Consider the following 14529-nt stretch of genomic DNA (forward strand, 5'->3'; position numbering starts at 1 on the left):
CTCCTTGTGCAAGGGTAACATGAAACCTTCCAGGTGGAACACAAATTGCATTTTAAAGAATGTGTGATGGAAGCTTTTCCAAATGGATCGAGTCTTTAAAGAATTTCACAAGATTTGCATTACTCGGTAGTGTTCGGTTGCAAGCCTAGACTGTGAAGTCCGTCGTCTCCCAAACAAATTCTCCAAGAGTTAATTCTGCTTAGGAAGTGCTGAGATCAGAAGTTATGTAAAGGTCACTGTGTACTTTGAAGAATTTCTGTGGTGAAAAGTACGATTTTGCTGAGTCAAAACACATTATTATATTTTTGATACTAAGTATTTTAGTACTTAACATTTTTCTGTGGAATGCATGAAGGATTTTTTCCCCTCTTTTTTTCTGAGAGTTGTAACTCCTTTTGTAGTCACCCAACCTAACTAACAAGGTGGCTAGAGACACCTTACCAAGTATGTGGTTAGCAGGCACTATCACAGTCATCCTGTCTACATTCCAACTGTGTAAAGGTCATTAATAAGACACCTAATTTCTAACAGTTTGCCCTAATGAAGATTTGCAGGTTGCATCCCTTTTAAAGAGAAGCCATTGCCAGTTTGCAACTGAAGAAGAGAGATTCCTTCTTTGATCAGAATAGTCTGTTGTATTATTAAATAGTAATGGTCAAGTCAGTTCACTGTTGTTGGGGAAAAACTGCAAGGAAAGGCTTTGCTCTAAGTTGTTATTCTAACTATTGCTTCTTTTTCTCTGCTTTCAGAGGCTGGCAACAAGAAGCTAAAGAGCACGATACAGAGAAGCACAGAGACGGGAATGGCAGCAGAGATGAGAAGTCGTATGGTTCGACAGCCAAGTCGGGAATCCACTGACGGCAGCATAAATAGTTATAGCTCTGAGGGCAAGTAAGTGGCATTAAAAATATCAGCAATGTAGGAGAAGTTTCTTGTCTTTGTAAGAAAACTTGGGATGTGAACAGAGGTCCCAGCTCTGGCTGAAGGGGATAGCTCTGCGTACAGATTCTTCCTCTTGAAACATTTGCAAAACTGAACTATTTTAGGCATGTAACACAAATGTCTTGAAAACTGAAATTGAGAGAGGACTTCTTAAGGATTCACATTTTCCCTGTCATCCGGTGAGGCATTTTATTCATCAAAAGACAACTAAATTCAGACCGCGTTATTCAAAACAAAACATAGGGGTACTTTTTCTTTGAGTTATGTTTGGATTAACTCAGAGTTAAACTTCAGATGTTGTATGTAAATCCCTGTGATATGAAACTCTGTTCAGTAATACTATATACAAAGAAAGTTTAGTCTGGAGTTAGTCCAAGTCTCTTATTGAGAACTGTAAACCCAGAGTCCAGCTGCCCCATCAGCTGAAATCAGGCAGACAACGGTGGGGAATGGGCAGCTGTTTTCATTCACTGCTGACTGACTCAATATGTAGGAAAGGAGAACAAAGGCAGGTCTGACACAAAACTGTGCGTGAATAGTCCAGTCTCCTCACAGCTCTCAGTGGGACTCTACCCTCTGTGCCAGGGCACAGTGGTCACTAGGAAATTCTTAGAAGATGCCTCCCCACAAAAGAAGAAACCAGGGGTAGGCAAATTGCACCCTGTAGACCTGGAAAAAATGAGAGATTGGGACTTTTTTGTCTTCATCTTTTTATACGCTTACCGTGTTACCACAATTGCTATTGCACATTGTATAAGGCACGAAGAGCCAGGGGCAGCCATGGTGGTGGCAAGGAGCTGTGTAAAGGTGCAGTTTCTTCATCATCAGATGATCTCACCACCCTCATTTTTTTACAGTGAGGGTGGTGAGGCACTGGAACAGGTTGCCCAGAGAACTTATGGGTGTCCCATCATTGGAAATGTTCAAGGCCAGGTTGGACGGGCCTTTGAGCAACCTGATCTAGTGGAAGGTAAGGGGGTTGGAACTAGATGGTCTTTAAGGTCCCTTCCAACCCAAACCATTCTACGATTCTTTGACAAATCTAAGAATTGCAAGAGCCATGTAAGAAAACAGGCTCTATCATGAATAACTCAGAGTAAATAAGCATTAGATGAAGAGTGAAGGACAAGAGTAAAATATCCCAGTATTTCTCCCGCTATGACTCTATGATAGGGCATTACCTTTACTCTTTCAACACTCCATCCTGCCATCCTCCTTCCTTTCTTTGTGCTGCAGTGTCAGTCTGTAAGGCACCAGTCACTCGCCGTGGAGGCAAAGGGCCCAGTAAACTGGACCCTGCTAAGGTGGAGCTGGGGGAGCCTGTTTCCCTGGTTAGCAGTATGGGAGAGGTGGGAGCCCAGCACTGACAGTGATGATCTTTTCAGGGGAACAGCTTAATCCTCTGCTCCACCCTCAGAGTGTGTAAACAGATTTGGCAAGGCTGGGGCAGCCAAGGTCTGGATCTGGAGGTCACAGCAGGCATCTGAAGGACAGAAACTGCAAGGTAGACCCTGAAATTGTTGACTTGAGAATCAGTCTCTGAGTAAGGCAGTGAAGAGAGCAAGTGTGCTTGCTTCTTATTGGGACATATTGCAGGCTGGGTGTGCATAGCGGGACTTAGTTTGAAAATTGTCCTTTAGAACTAGGTCCACCTTCAAGGTAAAGTGAGCTATCACAAGGTGGTAGTCACACGATCTGTATCTTATGTCTTGTTTCTGCCTCCTTAGCTCCTGTGCCTGCTCCCCATCTCTTGTTCCAGCACCAGTTCTGCCTCTGACAATTCTCCTTACCTCTCTCAGGGCTCTCATACAATAGATTTCTTCACATCTGACCATGTTTGTCCTGCTTTTTTGATCCATACTTTTGGCGCTGGCTCCCTAACTTTTCACTATATTTCTGTCCCAGACTTTGGTTTAATAGAGTTACCAGCTCTTCTGGTTGATTCCTGTTCCTCAGTATACCTCAACTTCATTGAGGTTGTAAACCTCAATGCAGGTTTGCAAACCTGACTGCAAACCCAGTTCGCACTTGACCTTAGCCTTAACCACTGACCCTGATCTCCACGTCCCTATTCCAATCTCTGGCAAGAGTAAAGAAACAGTGACGCCAGTGAAGTGAGACCACCACCAATATCAAACAGTGGCTCTGAAGGGAAGCCCAGGAGAATGGGCCAAAGGAGGCAGGTAACAAAACTCAGGTGAAACAGTTAAATATATCTTGCTGCAATGAAGGAAGAGAAACATTCCTTAAACAGGACACAATGCCATAGGCAAAAGGGATACCAGAGGGCTCTGTTCTTTGTGGCTTAGAAAACTTCTCTGAAGTCTTCTGTTTTTCTATGATTCTGTGATTTAGCTATAGACCAAATCCTCAGATGCTCTGCAAACTTGCATGAGTTTGGTAGAACAATGTTAGTTACAGCAGCTCTGGGTTTAGATTGCAGTGAGTGAAAAATGTTAAACACAGAGATTCTTATAAGAAAGATGACCAATAAAACAATTTTCTACTGTTTAATCACTTCCCCCACTTGCATCACTGGCTTATTTGTAGAACATAAGTTGGACGCAGCTGCAAGGTGGAAGGAAAGGCGCACAACTGCATCACATAATCAGGGGTACATGCACTGTGCCACCTGATCCTAAAATCCTCTCCCTCTCTCCCTCCTTCTTCTGGGACTTTTTCGAACATTAGAAATGTCACCTTTAACTTCAGATGTTATTTCTAGTGTGAGCAGGAATCAGGTTTTGATAGCACATTGTATTCAGAATAGCAAAGCTCTTTGCTAGGATTTTCCTGTCTCTTGTGAGATTCCCATCAAAATCAGTGAGAGCTTGACTTTGGTCGTTTTAGTAGTATTTTGTCCATAGTTCACTCTTGACATTACTGTAGGCAGGTAATCATGACAATTAGGAAATGCTTAAGTTTGCACAGGCTACTTTTCCTTCCTTGTGTGTGTACATTATCATACTGACTTTACTTCCAGGATCACATAGTTTATTGACAGTATCATGCTCATCCTGCATTTCATAAGACCAATTAATGTGTAGCTCAGCTGAGAAAGCAGATTCCTACAGTACGTACCCCAGGTACCATGTTGCATTCTTCTGCTTGGCCCATATCTGGAGTTAATGAATCAGAATTAATACACATTAAGGTGAATGTGTACTTCATAACCTTCAGATGTCTGAAAAGTGAATATTTTCAATGTTGTTAGTCATTCCATAGCAAAATGTAACATGTTTGGGGGGAAAGGCCAAAGAAATGAGCAAGAAACTTTTCATAGCAGGGGCAAGAGTGAACAAGTAGCGCTACTGGGGAGAAAAGCAGACTGTGTGCCTTGTCAGAAAGGGTGGGCTTGAAGCTGCATCTCGAGGTTAGGTGAATGCTGTGACTGGTGGGCTCACGGTTGAACTGCAGACCTTGAGGTTCTTTTCCTCCTCCATCTAAAGAAACCTTCTTAAAAAAAAGTTTTCTTAAAATTAAACTTACGTGAAAAGCTTACCTTTTTGTAAATCAGAGTGTTCTAACGAAAAGCACTGTGCTGATATTTTCTGGCCAGCTTTAGTTGCAGGCAGTCACTTAGGCAAGCATAGTAAAATCAATTAGTCTTGAAGAGAGGAATGGGCTTTTCCTATCCAACGAACTGGGGTTTGCAAAGAGTTTTCAGTGTGAAATGAGTGACTGGAGCACGTAAGCCTGATCTGTGGAAATCAAATTTTATTAGGAAGTTTTGTTATCATTTTCTCCAGTCTAACAGGGAATTTCCTTTGAGGGACAAGCAGGTACAGAGTGGTGGATGGCCTGCTGGATAAGATGCTATCTAGACTTGGTTCAAAGTCTGTTCTTCTGTTCCTCATAATTGTGATGAGGAAGTCAAAGCTGAGTCTCCCCACCATGGATCATTCTTTCTCTCTCTTTTTTTGTTTGTTTGTTTCTTTTGTTATTGTTTGGAGACTATATATCTATCTAAAAGAAAGTGGAGATCCTGGAATACAAGAAAGCAGCTTGGAAAAGCACATATCGTAGAATCATAGAATGGTTTGGGCTGGAAGAGACCTTTAAAGCTCATCTAGTCCAACCCCCCTGCAGTGAGCAGGGACATCTTCAACTGGATCAGGTTGCTCAGAGCCCCGTCCAGCCTGACCTGGAATGTTTCCATATATTCTGTGCTGATGTATTACAGTTCAGTTTGTGTCCTGAAAGAGGGGTGGGTACCAACTGTAGATCCAGATGTGGCTACCAGAATATTTTGGCTAGGGAGTGGCATTAGCTCTAATCAACACTACTACTACCTGCCAGTTTACTGCTTCATTAAACAGCTGCAGCAATCAGATTAATTTAGTGTATACAACTGTTTTCCCTTTTTTGTTCTAACTGATAAGGATGGGGTTTGGATGTATGTATAGATATAAAACAGTATTACAAGGCAAAGCAAGCATTCAAGAATGAAGAATGATAGACTATTAAAGTTCATGAGGCTTTTTATGTTTTCTCATACAAGGTCACTCATAGTTTATTCGCTTGTCAGGCCCTTCACTAGGCTCTCACCTAGAGAACTCCTTAGCCAGAACTGTTTTATGGACTACTTTGGGCCCATGTGCAGAATTTCACTACACTTCTTTGGGGTCCACGGGAGACAGCTCGTTCCTGATGCTGCAGAACAATTTGTGGTTGCACATCCTGAGCTGCTTGCTTTGTATCAGTAGTAATTTTGAGGTAAATACTGTAGGACAATAGAAATTAATCCTGTTCTTATGCTTAATCAGCTTTTATTTTGTCTTCAGCTTAATATTTCCTGGAGTACGGCTGGGCGCTGACAGTCAGTTTAGTGATTTCCTCGACGGACTTGGACCTGCACAGTTAGTAGGCCGACAAACGCTAGCAACCCCTGCCATGGGTAAGAATAATACATTCTCCTCTGTTAAATGAAAAATAAGCCAATTAACTAATGCACACACTGCCAGACTACAGCACCAAAAAGACTTTTACGAAGTGGCTTCCTTCACTGTAAACATGAAGGTCCCATACGCGGTCACTGATATTCCTAGCACGCTAGCATCCAAAATGAGATGAGAAACAGTATTTGCTCCATTTGAGGTGTCAGCTAATTTCATTTGCAATTTGAAGATAGGGGTTGCACTTCCCACTCAAAATTATTGTGGCTTCTCCAATTGTAGTTCACTGCAAAATCTCAGCTGTTCAGAGTTTATATTTACTTTCCACAGATTATATTGGATGTGACAGACAGTTCCTGGCCAAACTCTGCACTTGTCCAAACTTAGTTCATCTAACCCCAGAATGTGAAACTTCTGCCCACATTTACAATGCCCAATAATCAGTTGCTGATAAAGCCAGTCTTTGTCATGAAAGAGACAAAATCCTTTCCTACAGCAGCTGCCTGGGGCTGTCTGTGATCTTCTCTGTGTTCCAGACCAGTCTGTATTTATTTCCCTTTAGTAGCATTAGCTGTACCTTGGTTATAAACAGAGTATGAGTGTATAAGGTGTTCAATAGTGCAGTGCTGTGTAGGTATCCTGGGAAAGGTTTGATTTTTTTTTTTTTTTTTTTTTTGCTTATATATGAGCAATTCTTTGACATGCTTTAGGATGCTAAGTGAGGAGTCCTTGATCCACTACTTTAACCATACTTCTCCTGCTGGAAATTATAAATGGCCAATGCTTCAGTACAGCTCTCTTGGGAGAATCAGCTTCAGGAAGGGCTACTGAGCCGCTTCTGAAAAAGGAGAGAGAAACAGAAAGAAAAATTGCAGAAGAGAGTGTTTCCCTCCCAACTTGTGAGCAGGAGGAGACAGAAACTTTCTTGAGAATGCTTTGAGTTACCCCCTAAGTCAAGGGCTGCTGTGTAAGTCCAAGTAACTTCTACTTACTGGTGCATTAATAAGCACCAAACTTGTTAAATCCATATTTTTTATTATTATTTTGAAAGAGGAGGTATTTGTGAGATGATTTGCCCAATAAAAATCTAAGTTGCTCTACTGGTACGAATGTAAGGGTCTAGATTTCTTCCGTCTCTTTATTTTAATCCTTTTCTAACTAAATATTTTTCTGCAGGTTACTTGAGTAGTACATTTGTTTTCACCTCTTAGAACTGCTTTATTTACTAAAGGCTCAAGTTTTGGCCCCCAAAAAAGCACTCAATCAAGCTTTTTAACAATTTTCAGAAGACCTTCTATGTGGTACCCTTTCACTAGTGACGATTTGAAAATGTTTGTATTATCGCTCCCCCTTCTGGTTCCCTGTTGCATGTTTTATTTTGGATATGCGATACAGAGATGTGCTCTTAAAAAGGCTTGTTGGAATTTTCCTGTGAACTATTTTTAGTGCAACACAGGGCTCTGTTTATTCAAGCAAAGTTTGATTGATAAAGAAATGTTCCCTGCTGCTCTGTCATACCTCAAGTACCAAGGTCTAAACACTGCTTTAATATACTGTTAGACAAGCATGTGAAAAATTGCATGCCCAGTTAATTTCAAAATGCTGTCTTTCTAAATCCAGACCCCAAATTCTGTAGTTCAGGACCATCTATTCGTGAGCGTGTTTTTCTAGACAGTTGGAGTTTACATGTCAAATACATACATATTCATGTGTTTCATGGATATATGCGTAGTTCATTTATTTGCACAGGTGTCACGTAGCTGCCCATGTCATCACACTGTGCATTGTTTATTCTAAGTGGCCTGTTAGATTTCTACCCAGCTGATTCCATGATATATGAAACCATAGAGATAGAAAGCTTTTGCGCATCAGCCCATAGTTCACGTCCCTTCCATTTTGTTGATCTAGATCAGAACAGTGCTTGGTCTCGGACTAAGTAGTTTCCTTTTTCTGCAGGAAATGTCATTTGTCAGAACTCAGGCAGGGAAAAAAGTTTGACTATTTAGTAGCAAAAGCTGCTTCTTATTTTAACGTGTTGCATCATTTTATTCACACCAAAAATGGGTGTGGAATATTGATAAAAAGAGGAAAATTGTCACCCCTGTACTTGTTGGAGACCGTTGCAGAAAAAAGACCTCTTTTGAGCTCCTGAGGGGCAGGGCATCATTCTCTGAAGCTGTGCTATGCCTGCGTGCCTCGTGCGGCTGGCGCCTCTGCCTTACGCTGAGGATCCAGTCAGGCAATTGTAGTTACAGAAGAAGGTTTCAACGTTAGCCTCTACCAGCAGTTCTCCTTCCTCCTTCACCAGACAAGGAGCCTTTGCACTGCCAGCTCTTGCGTCTCAGCTTGGAGGCAGAAGCTTCCAGCCGAAGGGATTTCTGAACATGAGTTTGGGTTTTAGGCTCTCTGAGTGTGGGACTGCTGTCAGGGCAGCACATGGCAGTGACTGGCACGCTGGAGCAACAGTCCTAGGTGCGATGTCTCTAGATAATTTGCCAGTGCAAAATTAAAGGTGTGGTGGTTATACCATAGTGTTGCTGTGAATTTGTCTGCTTCCATGGATCAGAAATACTGAGCTCTGATATAAACCATACACCAAGAGAGGGCACTGTGCTCCCTAAGTGCATATCTTTTAGTCGTGGTTTAAGGATGGGAAAATTAAAGGGATCAGGAGGAGAGGTGACAAGCACACTAACGCAGCAGACTAGTAGCAAACTAGTCTTTCTATTTCTCACTCTCATACCCTATTTTCTGGGGCGCACTGCTTGTCTAAAATCTGGGCTTCTTTCTTCTCCCTCTCAGGTGACATCCAGATTGGAATGGTGGATAAAAAGGGCCAATTAGAAGTAGAAGTCATTAGAGCCCGTGGCCTCACACAAAAACCTGGCTCCAAATCTACCCCAGGTAAGGAAAAAAAAAAGACAATACATGAACAGAAAACAAAAATATGAAATATGTTGATGAGCTGGGGATCGGAGACTTTTTAAGCTCCTCGTTAGCTGTCACTCCATTTACATTTTTTTGGTTTGCTTTTCAACAAGGAATGTGTGCGTGGAGATATCCTTGCTACCAATATCCAATTTTTACTGCCTTGCATCTGCCAGTTGCATGCCACCTTCCAAGGAAGGATTTTCAGCAGCTCAACATCCGTTCTGGAAGGAACATTTGCAGAAATATTTCTGCGTATCTTAGGCAAGTCATATATCTCAGAGGGGCTTTGTCAATGTAGATGAAGTCCTTTGTGTTTGTTCCACGTCAAAACAAGAGGTGGAGAACAGATGAAAGTGCTTTGAACAAGGAGCTTAACAAACCCACCACATGCCAGGATCTTCTGTATGCAACAGTGCTTCAGGAAGACAGCAGGTTGTGCTAGTGCCAGTGTCAATAATTTGTATAACGAATGAGATTTAATATTGTAACATTTTATAAGGACATTTTTTGACGTTCTAATTATTTACAGAAATCTTTGTTAGAGGAGATTTATAATTGCTACCGGAACCACTGCTTACCGAAATAACTGGAGCAGTTGTTTTAGATAACATTTTGCCAAAATGGTTCTTTACAACCTCCTTAGGAGCCGAAGATGAAAGAGCAATTAAGGTCTGTTATTGGAATGACTTAGTTTAAAATATTCCTTTCAATGAAACATGAAAGTCTTATTTTTGTTAAATATCTCTGACCCCTAAACATGCATAGAGACTCCAGAGTAGCTAACAGGGACAGTTAATTCCTGGCAAAAGAAAGTGTTTTTAAAATGACAGGCATGCATGAAACATAATTGTTGTTAGTAACATCTTAGATCATTACATTCAAAGTTTATAAAAATCAAATTGATTTCTTATGGGCCACGTCATTTATTTTAAGAATATAATTGTATTCAGATTATACAGTGAAGATAATGTGTGTCATTTTCTCTCCACTCAGCTTCCTTTTAAGGCATTTGTCATCCAGCTCAGATGTGCAATGTAGAAGTTTTTAAGTCCAAACATAAAACTCATGATGTTTTGTTTGCAGCTCCGTATGTCAAAGTGTATTTATTGGAAAATGGAACGTGTATAGCTAAGAAGAAAACAAGAATTGCACGGAAGACCCTTGATCCTTTGTACCAGCAGACACTGGTTTTTGATGAAAGTCCACAGGGTAAAGTCCTTCAGGTCAGTTGCTTCTTAATCCCATTTTAGGCTATAATTTGGAGAAGCACTTGCGTGTTTACTTAACTTTAAGCAATATGCATAAACCCATTCCAACTCACTAAGCATTTAATTTTATAAATACCAGCAAACGCATCCTTGTGGCTTGTGGTTTCAGACCTGTGAAATGTCTGGCTGTATTAAACATTTCTCTTTTGTTGACTCTCGCTCCTGTCCTGCCATTAGGTTTTCCCACAAGAGGGAGCAATCTTTCACCCTTGAATAACATTTTCCTTATGCTACACATAACAAGAGCAGGAGTGAACATATGAGCATGGGATTGGGGACAATGCTGAACCTGTATTTTATCTTCTTCCAGGTAATAGTTTGGGGAGACTATGGCCGAATGGACCACAAATGCTTCATGGGAGTTGCCCAGATCCTTCTGGAGGAACTGGATCTGTCCAGTGTGGTAATAGGCTGGTATAAATTATTTCCACCTTCATCACTAGTGGATCCAACCTTGACTCCCCTGACACGCAGGGCTTCCCAGTCATCTCTGGAAAGTTCAACTGGGCCTCCCTGCATTAGATCATAGTAGCAGGTGCTGTCTAATAGAAACATCACCCAGGATGACAGTTGGAACCAGATATTCACATGATCAAAAAACACTGTTGGAGAGAGACAATCACTTCTGTTTTTGCTTGTAGTAGTTATCCAAACATATGTCTGTTTGTCGAGAGATGGCTTAAATTGACAGAACAAAGGTTTATCACATACGGCCAATCTATTCGCGGCTATCACCGATGCTTATAATGATCAAAAAAAAAAAACAAAAAGAGAGAGAGAGAGAGACACCTTTAGATTCGACCTAAGTCAAAGATGACCCAAACTGGAAGCTCTCACTCTGTTAATAATGTTGTATTTTTTCACATTTTGAGAGAGCCCTCAAGCAGTGTTACCTTCCTGGTGTTTCAGCAGTTTTTCTGTACTTGTCACTTCCACTAGTTTTTTGCCATGTGATTCTGCTAGTTTTGTAGAAGTCCTCACAACGCTAACAGAGACCCTTCCTTTCTTTTTCTAAACCAAACAACAAAGGGCTGAAGCATATCTCTGTAAGCATCGTTAAAGTGTTCAACAGCCACAGTTACGATTCCAGCGAGTTCAAATCGTTTCTCTGTTCTGGTACTTCCAAGTCTCTCACGTGGGAACCCAGAACAAATGGCCAATCTAAGTTATATTCTTAAAAATAAATAATCATCACAGTGCCACTTTTTCTTTGTAAAAAGCAGATATGTTTGCATTATATATAATAACTTTTATGTTTATGATGTTTTGCATGGAAGAATTTTGAAGAATTCTGCAACTACTGCTGGGGACTGGTATAAAGCAGCTTTAGTCTTAATTTTGACATTGAATATGTTACCAGTAATGCAATTTTCCTCCTAGAAATGGAGAGGAAATATTTACGTTTCTGTGTATAAATGTATATTTGACTTCCCAAAATGTTGACCAGGAATGGATTGAGCATATGACACTTTCAGCTGTACCCAGGCTTCTCTGATGTGTGTCGCTTCAGACGCACCTGTCTGCCCTGGATAGAGCATGGTATGAGTTGTTCAGTGTTTCACTGGAAATTCCAGTTGAAATATTCTGCACTTACTAATGTTTTTATCAAATTTTAGTTTACATTTCTTTGAGATTGATGCAAGCACAAGGCTTGATTTTTTAACGCAAGATATCTTACTTTTTGGAGAAAAAAAAAGTCAAATTTCAATTTGCTTTTTATTCATTTGAGTTATTCTTGGCCTTGAAATCCCTTGTGATATTCTGTAAATGTGCGAACAACTGCAGATTCCTGCAGGTGCATTGATATGTTTCCCCTCCTTTTACAGGCCATTCAATTTTGTGATCACACAAATAGAGCAGCATGACTTGGAACTGTTCAAAGCTGCATGCACGTTTTGTAAAAAGAGATTAAAAAGGTTATTTAATAATGTATGTTAGTTCCACATAGGCCAGCTTGTATGTTGCATGTACTTGTACAGTTTGCTCGTAATTACTATACTGAAGTAACCAAGAAATCTAAGCCATCCATTTTTCTTATAGACATTTTGCAGGTTTTAGCCAGGCTAGGTCTGTGAGTCTGGTGCTAAATGTCTATAGATGGACTTTATTTTTTACCCTATGGAAAACGTGATGTAGTACGGACCAAATTCCTTCTAATAACTATTTTGGTGTAGATTCCTACTGTGGGGCTGTAACACATGTAGAAACTGTGTACACACTAGGTTTTAATTCATAGACATACTGCCTGCACCAAGTGAACTATTTATTATTACTCAACACGTGGGAATTATTCTGCCCATCTTTCCATAGGGCGCAGATTGGTTACTGCTCGACCTGCTGAGCAGGAAGAACTCAAGCATTGGTGCACTACTACTAGATCCTGTTCTGTCTTAGTGGCCAAAAACCAACTAGCTATAATTCGATAGTACCTTTCTATTTTGACCACTTGTCTTAACACTCCCCTGTGCTTTTAAATGAACTTCCAACTCATGTTATGTAAACATGTTTAATAAAATTTCCTTTTCATGTCCAGTGTAGTAGTTGTGCTCTCTGTATGTTCTGAGGTTCATCTGTGATTCTGCTCGCTGCAGGACTGTGTGAAATGTGTTAAGGAACAGTAAAATGATAAGTAATTTCTATGGTTCTTTTGATTGCTGTAATAGTGTGTGTTGAAATCTGGGGCCGAAAACTGAGGCCTAGTGAAAGTCATGTTTGGTTGGCTTCCTTTTCACCGAGAAAGGAGCCAAATTGTGCTCTCATTCATTGAAGCAGGCAAATTGAAGTCAAAAAGCAAATTTAGCCAAATTACCATCTGGTGAAGTCAAATCAGTTTATTGGAGTTGACTCATGCTGCGACTGCTTGCACGAGGTCAGCGGGGCGGTATGTGTTAGAGCCAGACACCAGCTCTCCATTTGGTGTGTGCTTTAAGATGTGAGAACTCCTGATCTTTTGCACTTTTTAAACCCAGAAATACGCCCTGGTATTGTAATGCTGTTAGGGACAATGCTTTATAGAAATCTACCTGAGAGCAGAATTTGGCACTAAATTTTATTAGAGAAGCAAAGATTATGTACTTTGTTTGATTTTTAGTTTTCCATGTCACACAGATACCTGATCACGATTTAAAAATAACATAAAGACAATATTGCCTCACTTTGAACACTTTTGTTAATTACTTTATTTAACTGAATACATGGTTAAGCTACTGAAAAAAATGAATAATTAAACATGGTAAATCTCTGAACAAAAGGCATGTTATATTTCTGCTTCTGTGTGGTGGGAGTGATCTGTTTAAATACAGAGTTTGTCATACTGTTGCAAAAAGCCTTCAATTTCATAAATCTCATGGCTTCGAATACTGTGTCCAATCCTAGGGTATCTTTTCCTTTCTGATCCTGAGAAATAAGTAAAGTTCAGCATTTGTGATCTCCCGCTCAAGCACAGAAAATACAGCAGCAAAAGAACGTGCTGAACTATTTCCTTTATGGTGTTTCTGATGAACGGGGATCACGTATGCAAAGATTTCAGGAATGAAGTTAGTAGACTGTGCTAGGACAGAGAAGTTGTGTGCTGGTCTCCTTTCCCAGGGACTGTTGCCTTTTAAAAACTCATTGCCGAGTGTTGGGATTATAACACACAGATAAATCAGCTTTAGTTCCCTCCTGGTTTTCCCTAGAGAGTGCAGTACTGCCTTATATGCCATACGCAGGGAAAGAGCAAAGATACTGAACTCATAATCCCTGCCATATAATCAGACAGTTATTTTCCTCATGATGAGTAAATGTTCTAAATTTTGCATTGAAATGCAAATTTAGCGTCCCTCTTTGTGGGCAGAGAAAAAGCTTTTGGCCTTGACCTTTTGTGTTAAGAGAGACATCAGAACTGCTGTGAGTGGGTAGGACGGACAAACTGGAGCTTCATGATCTCCTTCCTTTGTAATTCCCAGAGGAATGATACATGCACTTTTGTTGCCTGTTTTCACTCACAAATGACAGTCCCAAAAGTCGAGTTCAGCCCAGGTATGATATGCTGTACATACAAGAAAAGTTCAGAGTGGATCTTCAGTGGCTGTTCTGCATACTCCAAGATTTTACTTGCAGTCTTTGTCCTCTATGAAGTCGGCTGTTTGCTGCTCCTGTGTAGTCACTACTCTACTGTTCATAGCCCATTTAATTCTAGGAAAAAGGATTATGGGTCTCATACTCTTCTTTTGCCTTAAGTGAAGAAAGTCATGGCAGACAGCAATGTGGCTCACTCTTTCAAGCCCCAAATGCTCACCCCATGTTACCCTACTATAATTCTACAGACATAGAAGAAAGCAATCTGCAAGAAAGCAGATTGTTACTGAAGGATGCAGTTTCTCAACTCAGGTAATGAGTATTCTGGCCATCTTGAGTGATTAAGAACTCTGCAAACATCTATCAAGAGTAACAAGAGTCTCAATTAATACCTCACTCCCAGCCCTGCCATTTTTTCCAGGAGAAAAAGAAAA

The 14529-nt window shown here is 40.6% G+C and overlaps 1 protein-coding gene across 48 annotated transcripts in view; it reads left to right on the forward strand.

The window, feature by feature from the left end:
* The window catches only part of RIMS1 (regulating synaptic membrane exocytosis 1), a 338964-nt gene extending 326396 nt beyond the window's left edge, over positions 1–12568 (forward strand). For all 48 annotated transcript variants that reach the window (XM_069804663.1, XM_069804664.1, XM_069804616.1 and 45 more), the window contains 5 exons: positions 750–891; positions 5727–5839; positions 8640–8741; positions 9852–9991; positions 10347–12568. In XM_069804663.1, coding sequence (XP_069660764.1) covers positions 750–891; positions 5727–5839; positions 8640–8741; positions 9852–9991; positions 10347–10565 — 716 coding nt within the window. In that variant the 3' untranslated portion in view covers positions 10566–12568. The remainder of the gene's footprint in view (positions 1–749; positions 892–5726; positions 5840–8639; positions 8742–9851; positions 9992–10346) is intronic.
* The last annotated feature ends 1961 nt before the right edge of the window (positions 12569–14529 follow it).

The sequence above is a fragment of the Haliaeetus albicilla genome, chromosome 17 (genome assembly GCF_947461875.1).
Source record: "Haliaeetus albicilla chromosome 17, bHalAlb1.1, whole genome shotgun sequence".
Lineage (NCBI taxonomy): Eukaryota > Metazoa > Chordata > Aves > Accipitriformes > Accipitridae > Haliaeetus > Haliaeetus albicilla.